We start from the raw sequence: 22421 nt of genomic DNA, 5'->3' as shown, positions 1-22421 counted from the left end.
AAACCACAGGAGTAGATTACTGTGATTATACTTCGAAAGCAAAGGCTCTGCCACAAAGACACATAAATGAGAAGAAAACGATGCCCCCTTGATCAGGGAAGTTGGGCCCCTTGCTATATATACTCTCCTGTATTCATAAAAAAATAAAAATAAAAAAGGGGGAAGAACCAGAAGAAAAAAAAATCCATCTCCATCCACCGCTTATCTCTTTCCAGATCACTGGCCATGTTACAAACCACCTGCCAAATAAAATGCATCAAAAGATGCAGTTGAGGGGCATCAAAGGCAAAGATGCCTAGTAGGCTGGACCCTCTGAATATAGTCAGAACAGCTTGTAGACTAACCATTTGCAGAGAGTCCCCCTAATCCAGGCAAAAGTAATTACATGCCCAAAAGACCAGTGGGCTAATGGAATCCCTGACAACTTCTTATTGCACCAAGAAAAGCCATAACAACCCTCAGGGATGCTGAGATAGAAGAAACTGGACTTCAAAATTCTCCAACTCCTGACCATGACTGATTGTGAAGAGAGCAGGGAAGATCGCCCCCAAGGCCCCCTCCTTCAAACTTCCAAGCAGAAAGATACTATTCACCAAAATGTATCACACCATGTTCCTGTGGCACCAAATAAAGATCAACTTAATTTTCTTGAAATAAAAGTCCAAAAGCTCCAGGCTTCAGTCTCAATCCAAAGATACAGAAAGGATGTGACCAGGCGGCAGGCAAACCTAAGGAGCCAGACTTGGTACCCAAAGATTGGCAAGAACAGGAGTAGAAAGGGATGGGCCGAGGCTGCGGAAAAGCTGTCCATCAGAATGCAGAAGTCTTGACTACCACTTGTTCTGTCATCCTAAATGCCAAATAGTTGGGGCCAGTATAAACTTCGTGCCATAACCTGGAATTTGGACATCTAAATATTATTCCTTACTCCTTGTGCTTTCAATTCATTCCTGGCCAGATTTGTTGTATGACTTTTAATAATAACAATAAAAAAAAGCATCCCTGGCTCTTTAACCAAAAGAACCCCCTAATTGATTCCCACAGTAATTAACCTGCATTTTACCTCAGAGAGCGGTAGTTAAGGAAGTCGGCACTGCTATTTATAACTCATCTCAAATTGAGGGCAGACTGCCTAAAATCTAACACATCCCAGCTGTACTCCTGTTTGAACTGGGGCCAAGGGAATTTTTTAAAGCAATCTTGGCACCGAATGAATGACACCAACAGTATGAGAGCGCGAGCGGTTGTGTTGTGGTGACGTAGCACTGGAGGTGGAATGGGAGGGGGCCAGTGTACTGTGATCCCTCCCGTGCATGCCTGCTGCTCGAGAGTCCCAGTACAGTAAGCTGGGAACCGCCCACTGAGAGCCAAACACAGGAAAAGGCTTTTCCTGTGGAACGCCTTGAAGTGAGAAACACATGGCTAATCTGCATAAACGCGAAGCCACACCGCCCCTGCCAGGAAGGTTAGTGCTCGTAATCTCTGGCCATGAAGCTGGCTGCCTGGGAGGACTTGGACTGGCGCCTGATAACCCAGAAAGAGCCGAGAGAACAGATGGGTAAGGACCCCGGCAGAAAACAGCCCCAGGTCACGTGACTCGCCACATGGCCCCGCCAGCACAAACTATTGTCTGGCTGCGGAGCTCCCATACAAAGGCACCGGCCTCGGCTTCCTGTGATCACAGGGACAGGCGGCAGCTGTTGATCCAGTTCCCGTTCAGGACCCTCCCCTGTTGAGGGGCATTCCAGGCAGGGACAAGTATAAAAGGTAAGGCCTCTCCCAATCAACGCTTTCAGCTTCCCCCAAGCTCCACGTGGCTCCACTGGGATCCCAGGATGGACAGAATAGACTCCCCTAAAAAGAATCACCCTTTATACCCTGGTACACAGCAGCTAACCAGAATAAATCATTCTCATTGTGCCCTCTTCCCCCGCCACACAGACATCTGTATCTAAAGCCGCCTCATTCTCTTCTTACTCTTCCAATATCTCATGGCTTTGAAAACTGGTCAAGGACCCCTACCCAAACTGAAGAGAAACTGCCCAGAAACCTGCTTGTTTAGTTCCATCCCCACACTCTGCCTCTTAAAATAAAGAGACTCCCTTCATTCTGTTTTGAATTTTAAACAGTCAGGTTTCCCTACTGTTTATGACCTAGGACAACAATAAGACATTCCTTAACCTCCTATCTGGTCTCACCAGAGACATTATTTAAGATTTTCTGAAGCTAAACTGATGATAGGAAAAGAAAAATACCTCTTCAGACATACCAACACTTGACCTAGGAAATTAAATCCACTAAGCCCAAGATTCTTATCCTTCTTAACCTAAGAATCATACCCCAAATTTTCTACAAGAGATGGAAAACATTCTAGTGCTAGTTCATCCAACTACTAAATGAACTGGTCATCTGCCTATGGTGAGACAAGTATTAACAACTACCTCTCCAAAGAGATTTTTTTTTTAAAGATTTTATTTATTTATTTGACACAGAGTGACCCAGGTGCCCCTCTCCAAAGAGATTAAAAAACAAAAAACAAAACAAAACAAAAAAAACACTTTCAAAATTCTGTTAAGTGTCCAAATAGAATATAAATTCAGAAATCCAAACTCAGGACACCTGGATGGCTCAGTTGTTGAGCTTCTGTCTTCAGCTCAGGTCATGATCCTGGGGTCCTGGTATAGAACCCCACATTGGGCTCCCTGCTCAGTGGAGAGCCTGCTTCTCTCTCTCCCACTCCCCCTGCCTATGGTCCCTCTCTCCATCTCCGTCAAATAAATAAATAAAATCTTAAAAAAAAAAAAAGTGTTAAAAATCCAAACTCAAGGGTGCCTAGGTGGCTCAATCAGTTAAGTGTCTGCCTTCAGCTTGGGTCGTGACTCGAGCCCTGCATTGGGCTCCCGGGCTCCCTGCTCATTGGGGAGTCTGTTTCTCCCTCTCCCTCTGACCACTTGTGCTCTCTCTCAAATACATACATACATACATACATACAATCTTTAAAAAAACAACCCAAATTCAATGAAAAGTTCTATCAACCCTACTCTGTTTACAGAAATAGTTCTAGGAGATTAGGGCACACTCCTTTCTGCAGACTAAGAACTCATTTCAAAGCCACCACCTGAAGCACCAGCCTGACCAAACATCTAGGAGGGGCTGCAACCAGACATCAGACTTGATCTTCCAATCCACACTCTGTCTCTAAAAGTGATAGAGAACAAGGGGCTTCTCTCCCTGGCTCAGAGATTTTAGGCTACTGTGCTCCCTCCTTCTAGGTCAGATGATCACAGAAAACTTATGAAGGGTAGAAAAGAGACCAAAGGGTAAGAGTCACTGAATCATCTAGCAAAACTCAAACAGATTATGAGAGCCAACTGTAATAACCACCTCACAGCTGTCCACCCAGAAGAGGCATGCCAGAAAAACCACAACCAGGTGGCTGTATTTTCTTTATTTCTTCTTTGGTTCCAGAAAGAGCCCTTCAAATAGTGCAGCAACAGCACCAAACTAATGAACAACAAACGATGAGTCCTTCTTAACCAGCACACTTTCATTAGCCACCTTTCACAAAGAAAATGCTCTTCTGAAAATAATGAGGAGCACTTTTTTCAAAGACCAAATTTAGCTAACCAATCTCTCCCATTTCTAACGAATTACAAAAGCCTCTGAGGAAACCACACAACTTCTTGAGAAGGAATTCCTCGTTAGGTCCTGCTTCAATCCCAGGTTTTAAAAACAGTTAAGTCCCCAAGAAGATGATTAAAACAGGAACTGAAATGCCATTTGATAAAATTAAACATCCCCTCAACAACTTTTTAATCTCAAGAGTAAGGCAGCAGCACAACATGGTGAAAAGTACTAGACTGAGAAGACACTTGGGTTCCCATCCCAGTTCTCTGACCAGTTCCCTGGAGTGGGCTGGGGTTGGGGGGGATGGGCAAAGCACTAGCCAGGTTGTACCTTAACATCCTCAGTAACACAATGGAATCCGGCCCTCCAGATTAGAACAGCAGCTCTGGGAGAGGGCCAGGAATCTCCTTAGGCAATTCTCCTGTCAAGTCTGGGAGCATTCGGGCTACAATGCCCTCTTTCCCAAACTCCTCCCATCTCTAGTACCAAGTGACTCTAGAGCTGAGATGCATGTTCAGTTTCCTTAGCCAAACAATGGTCTTAAGAGGGCAGTGCCTGGCCAATAGAGAAACCACCAGGAATGCATCTCAGACTCCCAGATTCCTAAATAAGCCACAGTCTCAGTCAAAACCAAGCTTTCCGAAATTCATATACTGAGTCCCTGCGTTGTCTTGTTCACCTAAACACGTATCACTAACATACTATATACTTATGCTGCTCACATTCTGTATTCCAGGGCAGTGAAGATGTGTGTGTAAAGCAACTTTCCTTCTTTAAAAGTAGGAAAGGAAAGGGGACTGTGGGGGCACCTGGGTGGCTCAGTGGGTTAAAGCCTCTGCCTTCAGCTCGGGTCATGATCCCAGGGTCCTGGGATCGAGCCCCACGTCGGGCTCTCTGCTTGGCAGGGAGGCTGCTTCCCCCTCCCTCTCTGCCTACTTGTGACCTCTCTCTCTCTGTCAAATAAATAAAAAAAAATCTTTAAAAAAAAAAAAGGGGACTGTGGAAGGGAAAGTGAAATTCTAGAGGCCTTGTTAATTCCTAACCTCCTTCATGCAGAGGAAATGCTTTGGCCCTGGGTGGCCAGTCCTACACAATGGTTAAGAGCTCTGCCCTTGCAAGGCCTTCAACATCTCTGTCCCTCAGTTTCTGCATCAAGAGAACAGAGACAATAGTAGTAGCACCCTCGGGGCTGAATGAATGACTTAATACATTAAAACAAGACCCTCTTCTTCAAACCAACTGGACATGCTGCAGCCTCACCAACCTCTCCACCAGAAATACACTTTCCTCCTTCCAGTATTAGTATAGCTCTCTTCCACATCAAACAACACTTTAACATGGCCTTCCCTGGTAAACCCATCCAGTATCTCAATCCTGCACAGCTCTTAGACCTGGTCCATGATTAACCGTTCTCCCAAGCATGTATCATTAGAATACTCTATGGTTTACTATTTATCTTGTTTAATGTCTGTATCTTAGACTAAAATATATAAGCTAGTGGGTATATGTCTAGAGATACTAGAGGTATAAAGTGTGTTTCATTGACTGTTATATCCTCTAGCACCCAAAATGTTAGCTATTATCATCCTGCACAAGTCCCAGCTTTCTAGAAACAAAGCTTAGCAACTAGAACACTTAAGGTCTCGTCCTATACACTCAAGACCAGAAACCCAAAGTGGTCAATTAGAGGTCAGCTAACAAATAAACTGAGGTTATGCTTTTTTAAAAAAGAGGGAAAAAAGCACAGGCTTTGATACTACATTGAGCAAGTCACTTCCCTTGCACCAGAATCATCTGTAAAACTGGGGGATTAAAAATGGTCTAACAAAGATATAAGACAGTTGAAATGATTAAATATGTGAAATGCTTGTTAAACATACAGGTTCGTAAACTACACATACAGACATTACTTCCCTTTACCCTCAATGAGCGAAAAAGCAGAATGGGCTGTAAGCAGTTTCAAACTACCTGCTTAAAAATCAAGAACAACACAAGTCAGACATCTAAAGGGTTGATCAGTCCAGTTTTCAAGCTCTATCTACTTTCAGTCTTTTCTCCCAAAGGAATCCCAAGGAATCTCCTCCCAAGAATCCTGACAGTAAAGCCCAATAGTTTTCAATCAGAACAATACTAATCCCCTGAGAAGTGTTTGGAAATAAATGTATTAAAGTGCCTTTTTTTTTTGTTGTTGTTGTTATCACATCAACTCTGTGGTGCTACTGGCATTTATTACCTGGGGAGCAGGATGCCAAATGTCCTGCAATGCATCTCCACACAAAGAAGAGCCTCGAGGAGAAACAATGGACTCTAGCCCATTACAAGTCCAATCTTAGATGGAGAATTTCCTGTAACACTTGACCCTGGAGCAGTGAAGGGAAAGGGAATCAGAACTGACCAGTACCCATCCCAAGAGCCCAGCATTACAAAGCCACCCAGTAGCCAAGGTAATCATATATAAAATTTACTTTAAAAAATTGTCAGAAGATAATTTACTGAAGGTCGCACTTCTCCTCCAGCGCATTTATTACAACTTCATAATGGTTATTTGTAATTACTTACTTACATCTTCCCCCACTAGAAAGTACTCCACTGAAGTAGAAATTATGAATCCTATGTTCACAACACAGTAACTGATACATTGTAGCTCAGTAAGTATTTGTTGCATTACTGTAAGCAACCTGCAAATGGAAGGTGGGTACTCACAGGTTTTCCAAAAAAAAAAAGTTCTGTCATAGACTTCTTACATTGGCAAGTAAGTCCATAACAGGATTGGGCAATTAAGTGAGCTAAAAAGTTATTATCCCCCCAAATTCCTGAAAAATGGGGAATAGGATCAAAGTCTAGGAAATCCTGATGGTATGCAAGAAAGACAGGTTGGGATGTCGCATCCCAGTACTGCGCTCGATAATTAAAAACAATGTAGAGACCTTGCTACCCACATGAGGTGGTCTGGGTTGACACCAGGAAAAGGTACTTCCTCCCACAAACCATTCTTTGGTGTTTCTATTAGGAAAAGGACCTTAGTGTGGATGGACCACAAGCCCTACGGAGTGGCACGGTTTTTAAGACAGTTTCTACCCTGCTTACTTGTCTCTTATCATGAAGTGATACAGTACACGTAAGGAATAGAGAGTCAAGGGTCATGTAACTTTACAAACACAGCTTCACCCAGGAGGGCACATAGCAACTTTTCAATAAAGACAACACTTCTAAATCATGCTTACTTCTTCTGACCTAGTTTCTGAAATACTCTTCCTTCTTCCATATTAAACTGCTTTGCAGATAACTGCTTAAAAACAAACAAAAAAGGCAAAGGCAAAAACTGCTCATAGTCGCAAAACTTTAAGGCCTCATTTGCTTTCTCTTTAAGAAGCTCTCATTTTCCCCCACTCCTTTTATTTTATCTGTAATTCCAAACTTGGACTGGTCTTGCATGGGTTATATAAAAAGATCCTAAATTTCTCTAAGTGCACAGTTCTACATCCTGCCAAAATTTCTCCTTCTGTACTAAAAAAGGTATCTGTGACACATCACTGAGCTGTAGGAACTTGATTTACATGCAGTCGGAGATTCCGTTTGTCATCAATCCAATCAAGTCCTGTAAAGACACTGTGAAGCAGCAATGCCACTGTGTTTAATTCCTAGGGCTGCCTTGGACCACTTTCCAAAAATGCCAGTCTTTCTCCTGGTCCCCCGAAATCTACTCTGAACTCTAACAGGCACAATCAAGTAAGTTAAAGAATGGCCCAGGGCACAGCCAACCTTATTAAGATTATAGATGCCTCTTAAATCCTCAGGCTTTTTTTAAGGTCAGCAATTCCCTGAATGAAAAGCCATACAGTCCTGTGAATTCTCCAGTTCTTTTCAAAGCTCCAAAAGCACATTGGTACCAACCTCCTCTACACCACTGTTGACACAAATGTGTACAGGAGACGCTGGCTGGCTCCGTCAGTTACACCAGAAATATGCCTGAGCCAGACCAAAGTTACTAGCTATCTTTTCTGAAGTTTAGTTGTCTCTCCTCTTTATTTGCTATCTCTGGCCAGTATAATCAAATTGAGATGGATACCTGGCAAGCTAAGTTATGCAAATCTAGCTAAAATTTATCTTTTCCTCACCCCCACCCCCAAGTCTGTTTTCGTTTTAGCTCACACACTCTTTGGAGATTGTCTTATTCAAGGCACACAAGAGTTTCCTTTTGGTGAATACGTCTGGGTGGGTGAACCCAGCTATCTCAATCTCATTTTATTTTAACCCAAAATACCATAATGAGACCACATATTGGTCACTTGAGGTTTCATGTAGGGGTTTTAAAGAAGCCGATTCAAAGCTGCACTGGGAAAGCAGAGGATTCAAATCACAGACTAGAAAGAAAAACAAAAATGTTACAATCTGTCCTGTACCAACACAACCCCAAAAACAGATTGAGGAAGGCTAAGAAACAGTCTCCAGGCCAAAGGCAATAAAGTGGGAAAGAGAGTAGAAGAGGTAGAGATCATTTAGGAAAACTTCTGCTTGTTAGTTAATTAGACAAAGGCACTTCCTGCCTCTCCTTAGGGCAGGTACCTCCAACTGAGGCACACAGATAGCAGTTGATCTCAAAGTGGTGTAAATTGCATCTCCAATAAAGACACTTTACCAGCTCTAGTATGGTAAAATTACTAGGCCTCCATGTGCTCTGCATTCTACCAACAGAGTTAGACATCAAAAGAGGGAACGGAAAAGGTAAACAAAAACTAGAGAAAATCAGGCTAGAAGGCAGAGGGATGACAAAGGGAGATTATAACACACAAGCACACACAAAGAACATAGGACTCCCTACTAAAATTATTTGTCTGTACCCATAAATGTCAAATCACAGATCAAACTGTCAGTACACTGCCTCCTAGAAGCCTTGGCGTTCATGGCAGCCGGGTCACAGTGATCACAGCTTCACTCCTCAGACAGGAGGGAAAAGAGGCCTGGTACAAGGAAACTTGTTTTTAATGGGAACAATACAGAAACAGCATCAGGTTTTCAGAAAGTGCAGGTGTACTAAAACATTGGTTCTACACTATGTCTTTGCATTGTTACTGTTTATTCCTGGACCATTTCTCAAACTTCCACTTCTGTGCCAAGCACAATCATTATTTATCAAGTCATACAACTGGGGACAGGTCTTGGCTCAAAAGTTCGCTTCTCGGAGAGGTCTCAACCACTTCAAAGATGGGCAGCTTGTCAGGAGTTGACTTAGAGAAGCTAGGACTTTAAGACAAGGGTCACAAGGAAAGGAATTACAGCAAGACTCTAGCTAGCCACTGAAAGGCTAAGGTGTGAGAGAAGGAGGGAGGTCATTAAGGATGTCCTACTAAGAGACCAGCAGATCACCAAAGGCCCTGTTCTCAGATCAGTTGGCCATCACGAGCAGAAGGGACATCATGGCGTTTAATCAAAGCTCCCAAACTGGCCTCAGTGCCATTTTCAAGAAACACTTTCTTAGTCAATTTACTTGCCTGGTCATACCTGCTAACCACACAGTCACAATCCTAAAATGAACTTTTCCCCCTTCATCAAACAATCAGTACCACAGATTCAGATTATCCTCATTCTGCATGTCACCAAAGAGCTAAGAAAAAGAGAACTGGAAGGCAGGGAGTCCCTAAGACCTATAAGGAAACAGACCTGCTTGGTCACTGGAGTTTATCATTACTGCATAGCAGAAGATCCATCTCAAAAGTATTCCTTTCTTTTCCCCAACCCTACGCATTTACCTCTTCTCTATCCAGTAATTCTCTCACATCTTGGAAGGGCAGATACATGTGAAACATTAGCCTATGGTATAATCTGGAAGGAGTCCCTCCCGTAATTCAGATATACTCTGTAGCACAGCTAACCATAAATGCATAAACCCAGTAGTTTTAACTTGGGTATGCATCACAACGGCCTGGAGCGCTTGTTAAAACACCCTGCTAGAGTTCTGGATTCAGCAGGTCTGGATAAGTATTTGCATTCCTTTCTTTCTTTCTTTTAAGTAGGCTCCATACCCAGCATGGAGCCCAATGTGGGGCTTGAACTCATGACCCTGAGATCAAGACCCAAGCTGAAATCAAGAGCTGGACAGTTAACTGACTGAACTACCCAGGCGCCCCCTTACGTTTCTCAACAGGGTCCAGGTAATGCTGATGCTAATGGTTAGGGATCCCACAGAGAACCACTGGACTAATCTCTCAAACCAGAACAAAAGATGTGTAATAAAATCTGTTATTTTTTTTTTAAGCATTAATATAACTTATACGTAGCTAAGAACTATGGGATAGCTTTTAATTCAGTAAAGACCAAGTGTCCTTAACCATTCCCTACTATCCCCCTCTCAAACGGGCCTCTACCAACCAGGAGTCATGTTCAAATTTTATTTTGATAATAGTATCTTCATATATCTTATTAATATTTATTGAAACCTACAAGGTAGATCTTTTTCCTCATTATATAGTTGAGGATACAGATTCAGAGAAGTTAAGTGACCTGCCTAAAGTCACACAGCATAAGGGAACTTTAAACCTTGGTTTTAGAGCTGACTCTGCTATGAAACTTTGTGTGAGGTACTCAATCTTCATGTGTTCACTTTCCCCGAGTGGAAATTAAGATCATAAACCTTGCCTTTCCTGCAAGTGCTCCAAGTCATAGAAAGTAAAATCAATCTGCAAATACTCTCATAAGGCAAGTTGCTCTTACTTAGATCACTTTGAGCCTCAATCCACCCCTACCCTCACTCCTCTCAAAGGTCCCTCCCAAAAAGAAAAGTGGCCTGATGACCAAATGCCACCAATTCTTTGCATTGGGAATCACATGGCCATTCATCAGAAACTTAAATAAAATTCTAGATGGACAGAAAAATCTAGGCATAATGTAAAACTGTAACTAAAGGCTTTTCAGTCTTTCATCCCATTTAAGAGTCCCAGGCTACTGCAAAAATAATGTCCCAATAAGCCTTAGTGCTTGAATAATTTATTTTGAAGAAGCAAATTTAGTATTTTAAAATGTTATGGTGCTCAAGAATCAGACAAACCTTGATTCATATCAGAACTCTACCTTTTACTAGCTTTTTGCCCTAGGGCAAATTTCTCATTTTTACTCTATTTCCTCATCTGTAAAGTGGGAGGAGTAACAATAGAACCCACCTCTCATGGTTTTGAAGATTAAATAAGTAAATTCATAGAAAGACCCAGCACAGAGATTGGCACATGGTAAGTACGCAAATGCATGGCTGTTAACAGTAACACTCACCCTCAGTATCCCATCATTTGAAAATTGGAATTTCAGTGAGATTCTCAGCCTATCCCTAGCCCAGGACAAAGTTATGGATCAACTACCTATAGAATTGCCTCCCAAATCTTTTATAGTAGAGCTATCTTTGGCAGCCAGATTCCCATCTACTACTTTTTACATCTACTACTGCTGGAGCAACCGAAGAACTCCATCACCTAAGGATCGGAACAGAGATAGCAATCCATACGCACCAGACCAGACACAGTAGCAAAGAGCAACTAATTCCCAGCATTTCTGCTTAGGTGACTTGTTCACTAAGGACAAGAGAAAGCCATAAGAAGGTCCACTCAGAAGGAGGGGGAAATCACTGTGCAAGAAGAGCCCAAACACGCATTTGTTTCCTCTAAGGGGAAGCACTCAGCACTATGTAGCCTTTAATCATCTACCATGTGGCTGAACTCACACTCTGCTTAAAGTCAAAGTATACCAGGCCTAAGTCAGTTGAGAGCAAACAGCTGGACCCAGATGCACTCATGCCCAACAAGCAAGTTGTGACCTCAAGGAAAACAGGAGGCAAAATAAAAAACACCACGCACAAAGCAAATGGGTTTTTAAATGACTGATATCACACCAGCCCCTCAACTCCCCTGCTGCCGTCATGCTGGTGCTAGATCTTGAGCAGGGAGTTCCTTTTAACAGAGATGTCTATAAACAAGCAAGCTGAAAGCTAACAAGTTTAAGAGGGAAAAAGCATACAAAAATCTTGGCTGCTGGTGATGAGCCACAAAAAATCATGAATGTGCCCGTGCCAAGGGAGGAGGAAGTCTAATATCTAACATTGCAGACTTGGGAACCCAGAAGCAATGAAGCCATAAGGAAGCCCAAATGCAAAAGAGGAAAAAAAGCACATGGCACATTTCCTCTTCATATGGGTGGCAATTTAAGCAGCACTCTGGGCCTGCAGAGCACATAGCCCCGGTGCCCAAAGCCCCTTAGTATTTCATATCAACATTAGCTTCCTGGAGGGTGACAAAAATCTGTCCTGGATTACTGGGTGATTTCTAATATGTACCATAACCAACACTAAGTCAACATTTTAGGGATCAAATTTCCTACTCTGCAGCGTGTTGGAATGCATTCTTGGCATTGGACCTCTTACTGCAGCACACCCTTGGAATATGCAGAAGCCATTGGGAAATAAAGACTCAACCTGTCCCAAGATCATCTTCTGGCATGCACACATGACTAGCAAAAACACATGAAAGTTCACTCAGATGTCCCTTAACATTTAATAAAAACTAATCCCATCCCATTTGAATGGGGGGGGGGACAATTTCGTGAAGAATATTCAAGGTTGTTAAGTCAACATTCACCCTAACCTGGATTCCTCTAAAACCCAGACAGCCTAAGGAGTTCATCTTAGGCCCCTACTCCCCTGCTATCCATCGCAGATGAGCCACTGAGCCTTAATTCTGAGTGCCTGGAAACTCGCTTTGCAAAATGCCAGAATGGCAAGGCAAAACAAGTTGGGAAAGAGATTTCTAGACTAGAATCTGTACTCAGGACTTTATACTTTTGTATACTGCAACAGTGTAACCTAGCCTTCTCTTCCAGGTGAACGCAAGGTAGCAGCCTGGCACTGGACTCTCCAGGCATCTTCAGTGGTTAAGCATCCACTTACAGCCCTTGAAAAGTACCAGAAGTCATGTGTGGTCCAACTGCACATGGACCAGCAGGTAGAGAGAAACAAGAATCACTGCCATTTCAGAGGCTCCCATAGGAATAAGCATGTGTTTGCAGCATTTATGAGCTTTTTGGCCATAGCCAACCTAATCAAGAACAATATTAAAGGCCATTTTTCTGAACAGATGGGCAAACTGCACATGTGCTGCCTTACCCACCCATCAACCCTCAATATAAGGTCTGATCCAAGCAACTCAGCTTCAGCACAGCTCCCAACTTTTTAGAAATAGCAGCAGCCTAAGTGTCTGGACAGGTACTTCATGGCTCTCATTTTAAGAAAAGTCGATTAGCTCTGCCAAAAAAAGAAAAAAACCTAAGCTCTCCAACCAAAGTTGAACCACTGTCACTGCAGAGTTGTCCAGGGCACACAACTCTGAAGGTGACACAACCTTCGAAACCCAAAATTACTAAAAAAGAGCCCCTGAAACTGGCCAAGAACTTGGCAGGTTGTACTAAAGGCCCCACATAACCACAAGAACCACTAAGACCCTGGAGCCACTCTCTTTCACAGAATTTTATAGTGACAGTCCAAATTCTCAAAGTCACCAGAATGAAGCAACTACAGGTCTGGAGATGGTTGTGTAACATGGATCCTATAGAGCCTGTGGCACTCAGAGTAACATTATGAAAAAGCAAATTAGTATTTTAACTTTCCCCCTCTTGAACATTAAGTTTCACGATTCACTGCCTCCGAAAACCTGTCCCAGGTTAACCCTGCCCAACTCTGACTGCTCCTTATTCTTGAATTCTTTCAGCCCACACACTTAGTTTGGTCTATACCCATTTACAAAACCCTGCTTTGCAAGTTTTCCAGATGTGTGCACATAAGCATGCTTTGCCAAGAAAATGAAATTCCTCTGAAGCAGATACTGTCTTTTTAAGTCCCTTCCTAGTATCTAACTGGCGTGTTCACAAAGGGCTATTTCCTACTCCCATCTGAACCTCCAAATCCCGGAGCCAGAAATCATACTTTCGGCAACAAGTCTGATGATCTAATACCCTTATCACCATGACACTGAGAAAGGCCTGTGCAACCAATGTCCGTGTCAACCCAAATTTTTGTATTTTGTTTTAGAACAAGCTGATAGCCTTTGGTAAGTCAGTGGAACCTAAAAATTATGGCCAGGGCCATAATGATATTCATATTCCCTACTACTATGCTAAGTCAAACAGGCACTTCCAGGACTCTGGTCTATAAAAACACTTCTTGTGAAGAAAACTGGTGTCAGAGTCAGTGGATTTTGTTTAAAAAGAGACTTTGAGGAGATAAATCTGGTCATCTCACAAGGCTACCAAAGCAGAATACTACAGGCACACAGCTAAAATACTTCTAAAATATTTCTTCCTCCACAAAAAGAATGTTTCACTGAAGGAACACAGAAATGTTTTTAATCCTAAAATGGCAATTTCAAAAACAAAGACTGAATCTACCCATATAACCCTTCAGGCAGTATTTAGAGAGTCCCCAAACATTTAGGCCTTGTACTAACCCAGGAACCTGGAAGCATTAATTTGAACATATATATGAAGAATGCACAGGAATCCAGTGAAAACTATACAAATAAACCCAGCCCATAAAGTGGGCTTCTAATCCTGAGAGCCACAGCAAAACAGATGCTGAGGACGACGCTGAAGCTGCAGTATCTTTTTCTCCCCTCTCCTTTCTGGTATTCCAAAAATGCAAACCCAACCCTAAAAACATCTCACCAAACTACAAAACCTTTCCCAAAGAACAAGGCTTTGAAACTCAGTGTCTCATAAACCAAGCTTTTGGAGCACTTACCTCACTATTGAAACTTAGTATCTTCTTTCCAAACTTCTGTTTATTTTCACTCTGAAACTGCAATCCATTTTGAACAGGAGCTCCATGTGCCCTGAACTTAGCCTGGAGCCAGGACCATGGAGGCTTCTCTTCCAGGACAGCATCTTTTTACTTCCAATCTCTTTTAGATCATCTCTCCTTATCTCCACATCTCCACACCCCCCCCCTTACTACCCCCTTCCCTACCCACATTTCTTTTTCTCCAATGTTACTTATTCCCCCACATGAGAACAGACTAGCATTATCTTTGCTTGAAAACTGTTTATTAATTTGCCTGTCAAACATTCTATAGAGCCGTTTACATCTTACTACAGAAACCTCCTGGGTACATATTGACAGCTCAGCAAGTATTTACACAAAGCTCTGAAACATTTGGTTCCTTCAGAGAGGAAGAAGCTGCTGTGTCAAGCAGAGAATGATCAAACACCTTTTCCTCTACCTTTTCCCCTCTTTCATAAAGGGAAGCTTCCTTTTAGCATACTTCGAATATGCCTAAATTATCCTTCTAAACTACTAAGCCAGGAGGAGAAAGAAAGGAAATTCAGGTGTGCTGGAGAAGAGAGAGAACAGCATTTCCAGCATTTGGAAATCACACCATGTAGCTTAAAAAACCAAAGGTATGAGAAAAGGGCAACAGGCCTATGAAATTGACCCTGTAATGCTTGGCTTTTCCTGTTCCAGTCTCAGGAACGTTTGCTCCTCTCTCAGCAAAACTTACAGGACAAGTTCAGGCACTCAGATTACAACCAACTGCCCAAACCAGACCTAGACCTGCCCAAACACCCAAAGAGTCTGGAAAACTTAAAGAGACCTCTCCCACCTTCCTAACCTCCCCCTCCAAAAAGAAGCAGACTGTTAATGTTATGAATATCTATTCCCTACCCCACCCTGAATCTATTCCCCAAATCCCCTCTTAGAGATTTTGAAGCAACTATTTTTCAAGTCTTCCTTTAATGAAGTCTGACCAATTTTTCCATTAATGTTTAGTGTTTTAACCACCAGCCAGGTAGAATGATTAATGACAAAGTTTCAAAGCAAAATAGTTTGGTAGGGCTTTTTCTGTAAAGGGCCACAGATCATCGTGGTACCCAATTGTTCAGAGCTTGCTCCTGTAAATCCTCAGGAGGAAACAGCCTTGAGTTCTTCAGGCCCAAGGGAAGACAGTATCAAGACCCCTACCAGTACATGTATAGGAAAAAGTTGCCGTCATGTTAAGTCAGGTACGAAAGCACAGCCCAATGTGTAGCATCAGAGAAAGCGGCCATGCAATCCACCAATTTCACTTTACTGATGAAGAGACAACACCAACGGCTTGCCCCAAATCACACAGCTTAATCTAGAACTGAATGTGGAATCAAAGCCTCTTGCTCCTGAGCCTTGTGCTCTTTACCCCCCACCACTATGTCACACACAACTCAGTGTGCATCAATAATAATGATCAATCTAAACAAGGAGAAACCCAGAGATAAAAGCCATGGGAATCAGGACTCCATTTTAGAGACTGAGGTATCCCAGTTCACTGGCAGGAAAGAACAGTTCAGTGCCAATTTATTTTGAATACCATATTTTAACCATATATTTGCTCAGTTCGGTGGCTTCTAGAATTCTATAATACAACCTTGGGAAGTGGGGTGTTGGGAATGGGCCTGCCATACTCTGTTAGCCTCTTTCCACATTTTCAAAAGTTCACTAACTTCGTTGCTAAAGTCTACTGTAGACATCACACCCTGAAGGAATCAATCCAACAGATGAATGTTTAATGCAACCCAAGACATCTTATTACAGCAGGTGCCACTTGTCATGGTTACTCTGTGTCACACACAAAGGAAAGAAACCTTGAAAAGTCCTTACAGGGCCCAATACAAAGAAGCCAACCTTGGTCTTGGATGCTTTCTCTTCTCTTGCCACCAACCCAACCCCCATCACCCCTAGTTTTCTCATGGACAGTAGAGAAACATGAAGCCTCACAACTAAGTGCCATTTCAGTGTGGTTTTCCTGGTCCCTCCTACTTGAGAGAGCTCCAAGAGTCCTGTATTTTAGCCAGCCCAGAATTTCTGCCAGCAGGCATTCCCATAACAAGCCCAAGATTCCTGTATTTGTTTCCCAGGAATCGGAAATATCATAGCAAGAACAGCTAAACTTCTACAATCAAATTCATCTTGATCCTGGACCACATATTCTATTTCATTTTTTACTTTGATGAGCTGATACTCCTCTCAAGGTACTACAGCTAAAAGCATCCCAAATAAAAAGCTTCACATGAGGCTCAAGCACATAGGTGACGGAAAAATATTTCATCAGTAGCAGGATTCAACACCTGAAGCCACAGTGTTACATATGGAAAGCAATAAAGGAAAAGTTTGCTGGCTGGGATCTTCCTGCTCCTGTGAAAAAGACAGAGCCACAATACAAACACTTAGCTAATCTTTATTTCATAAAAGTAGAGTCAAATGAGAACATTACCATCTTAGCTGTGTCAATCAATTCTCTGCAAAACAGTCTTAATCCAAGACTGAGAAAGGGACAGAGCAAGACCCTCTTATTTAAGAATGCTTAAAAAGAAGGATTCGTCGTCTGACAAGAGCTTTATCCTTAAGTAGCAAAGAAGAATTTGTATCAAAATCTATCCATCTACATGGTTCATGGAGACTACCACAAAACTGAAAGTTGTATAGTCTCTTCCACAAGTGAATGCTCAAGAGCCCATTCTCTGGAGGTCAGGGAGTAGGCAACTGAAATGAAATTGAACAGGAACCTTGCATTAAGTGCTAGGTATGGTGATGTTAAAAGTGAATCCAGAAACTCATTGAGAGGTAGCACAGACAAGCTTTCAGACAGGGACGACATCTATTTTTCTACCATTTACTCAGCACAGAGCATAGTATCTAGCACACAAAGTGCTCAAATATTTAATGACTGAAAAACAGAAACCACTCTATGGCAAAAGTTTGTTTTATCCAGTTCCCCCCACCCCCTCAAAAAAACAAAGTGTTTGACTGGATATCCCCAAACCAGCAGAATTCAAATTAATTTTTGCTTGTAAATGAGTCTTAACTTACCCCAAATTATTTCTTCTAATAGTTTAAGAAAGGTAACTGGCTCACACTTCCTCCCCTCAAGGGAAAAGAGATGTAATGTTTCTTATCCAGAAAGAGGATGTTCTCTTCTCTAAGACAAAACTTATCCTCCAGAACCAGAAATTCCATATAAAACTCCCGTTTCTTGCCCCAACACAGAACATCATAGACAATATGGAGTCAAGGCACAGAGCTCTAAATCTGCCATTTAACACAGCTATTTTCAAAACTCCCAGCTCAAGAGAAGAGAAAAGCAGTTCCAGGATGAGGAAGGAACACAGCTAATCAGTGAACAAAATCTCATAGCAGGAAGGTACCACTAGGTACTACTGGGGGCTGGGGGCATGAAGAGCTTTTCCCCTTTCAAAAGATACCTACTCCACAGAATACCCAATATTCCTGACTAAAACACTGAAGAAAGAAAGATGCTAAGAGATACTAAGAGCAAAATAAAAATAAAATAGAATGCATAAAAATTTACCTAAAAGTTGTCAGTTCTAAGCAAATACCATGTATCATTATAGGTTTGGAAGATAGAAAAAAAATGGAACATACCTTAAAATGCAAAGAAAAAAATTAGATGACCTCTATTTCAAAGCTCTAAAGTGACTGATGACAAAACAGAAAACCAGCCTTTTTGATATCCCAGAAACAAATGATAAATTTCAACAAACCAGGCCTTTAGGAGAAAGTCCCACACAAGATCATAAAAGATGTCAGCTTCTCTTTAAATCGGAGCTGCTCTCCCAAAGTTCAATTAACAAAGTGTTAACAAGATTCAACATGTAAACAAAGAATGAGGCCAGTCTTCCTTAAAACAGAACACTTGAACCTAATATGAAATTCTCTCAGAAAGCTTCCAGTTTAAGAAAAAAAAAAAAGTTTTCTCTTACACCCCTCCCATAAAGATCCCACATTTGTCACTCAATAAATAACCCCAATAAAATAATTTCGATTCTGAAAAGCGAACATGGTCAAAATTACTCAAGACAAATGCATCTTCAGAGCCATCAAAGAAGTCATTTATACCATCAGGAAAGTCACAAAACCAAAACAAACAGCAAACCCATTGTAGAGAAAAACTCAGCTACTGTTCTGACAACACAGAATCTATTTCAGGCTGCATAAAACATAACAAGCAAAATAAATCCAAGGTACAAGCAAAATGCCACTGCCTCCTCTTTTGTTTCGGCACAATGTAACAAGGGCAGCCTGTCTGGGGCTCTGCTCCTGCTGATACAGTATTGCTGCTTAAACCTCCCTCCTCAAGGTCACAGCCAATTTCAGCTCTGGAATAAAAGGCAGATAGTGGCAGCGATGGTTTGGGTTATCACTGGCAGAAAAGCAGAGTGTAAAAGTTTATGAGCTCATCAGGATTGTTGTACCATTACATCAGAGGCAATTATAAATGGCCAAGAGCAGGAGATGGGGAGCCAATCAGATCACAGATAGGATGTCAACCTAAGACCAACTGTCTCCTGGCTTTGACAGAAGGATTTTACCTCCATAATTCAAATCCCAAACCAAAGCAATCTGCACTTACTACTCCAATCACTCAGCTGTTTACCAGCACTTCCAGGGAGAAGCCCAGGCCACTGGGCCGACGGAGACTAAGACAGGAGATGGCCCGGGCTGCCCTGGGTGAACCGCAGCCGGCCTCTAGCTGCCCCCAAGCAGGCCCCTGACCTCCCCCGAGGTACCCCAGAGCCCGAGGGGCCCCTCCTTGAAAGCACAGATGGGAAACGGCCTAGAGGAAGGCAGGAGGGCGGGCAGAGAGGAGCGGCAGGTGAGCAAAGAATTGTCCACTCAACCCCCGAGCTCATAGCACTGCACACCCCTAAGCTGAGCCCCCAGCACCCCCCTCACCCCGGGCCAGGCCCTTTCCCGCACATTCTGCCCTGCACCCCTCTGAAGACCCCAGGAGTTCGAAGGGACCAGGGGAGAGGGAGAAGGGGAGCATACACCTCAGGGAAAGCCCCACACAAAGGCTGAAGGAGGGAAGGAGAGGAAGGCAGACAGGCAGCCATTTTAAGAGAAGAGCCAGACAATGGCAGCTCCCCAGCAGTGGGGGCCCCGGACTGGGGGTAGCCCAAGGCTGTGGCCTGCTCCCCGCAGCCGCCACCCACTCCCAGGACCCCGCTCACCCCAGCCCCCTCCCCACTCAGCTGTGTACCTGCGGGGTCCGGGCGAGCGGCTGCCCCCCGCCGCCGCTGCTCCCAGGGCTCATGGGCGCGTGGTGGCTCCTTTGTTGGGCCCCTCCCGAGGCGGCTGCTGCCGCCGCCGCCGCCGCCGCCGCAGCCCCCCAGCACTGCGAGGCCATGTCCGCCGGGCCCTTGCCGGCGCCCCCGTCCTGGGGCCCGCCGCCGTAGTCGCCCCCGGGGTAGCCCTGGTAGCCCCGGGCCGAGCTGGGCGACGTGAGCAGTTGGTTGAGGGTGGGGGTGGCGGTGGGCTGGGGGGTTCCCCCGCCGGCCGCTGAGGGGCCGCCTCCCCCCATGGCCCCGAAGCGCTGCTGAGCGAAGGACGAAGACGACGAGGAGGCGGAGGCGCTGGAGGAGGGAGGCGGCTTGGAGCCGGCGGCGGCCGCCGCGCCGGAGCCCGGAGTGCCACCTCTCGGGGAGCTCAGCGCGTAGGCCTGGGGGGGCGGGGGGTAGGCGCTGCGGTTGGGGTAGTAGGAGTTGTACTGGTGGTTTGGGAAGCCGTGGTCGTGCGAGTTCTGCTGGGGCCCCGCGTAGGGCTCCAGGCCCCCGCCGCCGCCGCCGCTCTGCAGCGCTGCCAGGCCAGGGCTTTGTTGTCCGCCATGTTGTTGGTGGAAGACGGCGGCCGCCGCGGCGGCGACGGCAGACGGGCTCCGGCCGTAGGGTTGCCCGAAGCCGTAGGCTGGGGGCGGCAAGGCGGCCGCGGCTGAGTGAGGAGGCGCCCCCACCCCATCGCTGCTGCCGCCGCCGCCGCCGCCGGGCGGCTCCGTGAGGTTATTGTTCAGGGCGGGCCTAGGGCCCGCGTTCCCGTTCGAGTTCTTCAGGTCCGGCTCCGCGCCGGGCCCGCCGCCGGCGCCGGCTCCACCGCCGCCGCCACCCCCATTGCTCTCGGCCCCGTCCTGCAGCTCCTTTCCCAGCGGCTGCGGCGGCCCCACGGCGGGGCCCTCGCTTTCCTGCCCGGCGGCTGCCTTCATTTCCCCGCGCTCGGCCGCTGCCGCCGCCGCCGCCTCGCCCCCCGCCTCCTCCCGCTGCTGCTGCTCCGCTTTCTTCAGCTCCGAGGGCGGCGGCGGCGGGTTGCCCAGGCTGCTGGCGGCGGCGGGGGCGACCTGCGCGGCCATGATCCCCGCTGTCTCGTCCGCGGAGAGACCCGGCCCTGTCTTCGTCTTCTCCCCCCCTCCCACCCCGCCCCGGGGCCGAGTCCCCCGGGCTGCCCTCCCCACCCGCCCGGGCGGGCCTCGCGGGGCTCCGCTGCTGCGCGGCGCTCGCTCGCTCGCTCCTCTCCCCCCCGCCCCGCCGGCTCAGGCTCCGGGCTGGCGGCGGCGGAGGAGGAGGAGGCGGCGGCGGCCGAGGCGCCGGCGGCTCAGCTGCTCCCGGCTCTGTAGGCTCGGGACCCGGCTCTCCCGGCTCATTCCCCCCAAGCCCTTGCCTGGGAATGAGGGGGGCGGTGGAGGCTCCGCTCCCCAGGGCCTGGCCCCGCTGTGACTCTCCGCTTTCTGCTGCCGGAGAAAGGAGGAGGGAGGGAGGGAGGGAGGCGAGGGGGAGGGGGCGGGGAGGGAGGGAGGGAGGGAGGGAGCGGGGGGAGGGGGACCCGGGACGGGCGGGCTGGAGGGCGCGCGGCAGCAGCCCGGGCGCCGGGAGGCAGAGTCGGAGCGCGGACCCGGCCGGGCGCCCTGCCTCCCCTCCCCGGCCGCGGCGCGGGCCGAGGCTGCTGCGCGGCAGCGGGCTGGCGAGCGGGCGGGCGGCCGGACTGAGCGGCTAGAGCGCCCCACTCTCCTCCGAGTCCCCCTCACTCCGACACGAGGCTCAGCACTGCCATTTTACCCAGCGCCGTCGCGGCCGCCTGGCAAACCCGGAACGGAGCGCGGAGCGGGTGCAGGCCATGGAACGGACTCGCTCCCTTCCCCTCACAAAGGAGGAGGGGAGAGAACGAGCCGCGGCGGCGGCAGGCCCTCTGCCGCTTTCGCTCGGCAGCGCCGCCGCCGAAGGCTTCGGGGAAAACCCGGCCCGGAGCCCACGCCTCTCCGGAGCCTGCGCCGCCTTCCTCTTGGCGTTCCTATCCGGGTTGGTCCCCTCCAGGCCGCACAGAGGGGAGCGGGCAGCGTGAACTTTACTCGCGGCTGCAAAATTGGCCTGAGCCCGAGACCGCGGCTGCCTCGGCCCAGGCCTGACCCCCTGGCAGCGGGCCTGGTCTCTTGGCTGCTACTTAGCACCTCTACAGCACTTTTCTTCAAAGCCTTTTACAAACCCGCTCTTAAAGACCCAGCTGAGTGAACGAGCAGGGCCTTACATTTTACCCCCTTTGCAAGCCCAAAGGAATGACAGATCATTGTTCAGACTTTCCGTTTTTCCACTCCCCTCCCTCATTAGCCGGGCCTCATAAGGCCCTGGGGGCATGAGGTTCCGATTATCCCCATTTTATAGAATTGAAGACCAAGGGGAAGGGACTGCCCTGTCTGTCAAAGCACAGAGGAGGGTGATTTTTAAAAGTAGCAGAATCCCCGTCCATTTAGCCTTAAAAGAAAAAAAAAAAAAAAGAAGCCGTCAAGTCCTCCCACATTCAACACTGTGATCAGAATATAAGAATGGGTTTGAGATCAAAGCTGAAAGCAGATCATCTCAACCTTAGATTATCTCAACACTAACATAAAATGACCACCATTGAAGCTATTTTGGGGACATATGACAGCCTTCTAGCAGGAGAACCCAAGGCC

General features: G+C 46.2%; 1 protein-coding gene across 4 annotated transcripts in view; it reads right to left on the bottom strand.

The window, feature by feature from the left end:
- The window catches only part of ARID1A (AT-rich interaction domain 1A), a 69791-nt gene extending 48546 nt beyond the window's left edge, over nucleotides 1-21245 (bottom strand). For 3 of the 4 annotated variants that reach the window (XM_045064010.1, XM_013047271.2, XM_045064011.1), the window contains exon 1: nucleotides 19689-21245. In XM_045064010.1, the coding sequence (XP_044919945.1) occupies nucleotides 19689-20828 (1140 nt within the window). In that variant the 5' untranslated portion in view covers nucleotides 20829-21245. Of the gene's footprint in view, nucleotides 1-5860; nucleotides 9649-19688 lie in introns of those variants that run through there. The other variant, XM_045064012.1, reaches the window with a different exon arrangement.
- Nucleotides 21246-22421: the final 1176 nt, after the last annotated feature.

Source organism: Mustela putorius, unplaced genomic scaffold (genome assembly GCF_011764305.1).
Source record: "Mustela putorius furo isolate JIRA1106 unplaced genomic scaffold, ASM1176430v1.1 tig00003853_pilon_pilon_pilon, whole genome shotgun sequence".
NCBI classification, from domain to species: domain Eukaryota; kingdom Metazoa; phylum Chordata; class Mammalia; order Carnivora; family Mustelidae; genus Mustela; species Mustela putorius.
The sequence above is the reverse complement of the archived record's forward strand: the minus strand, read 5'-3'. Positions and strand labels throughout refer to the sequence as shown.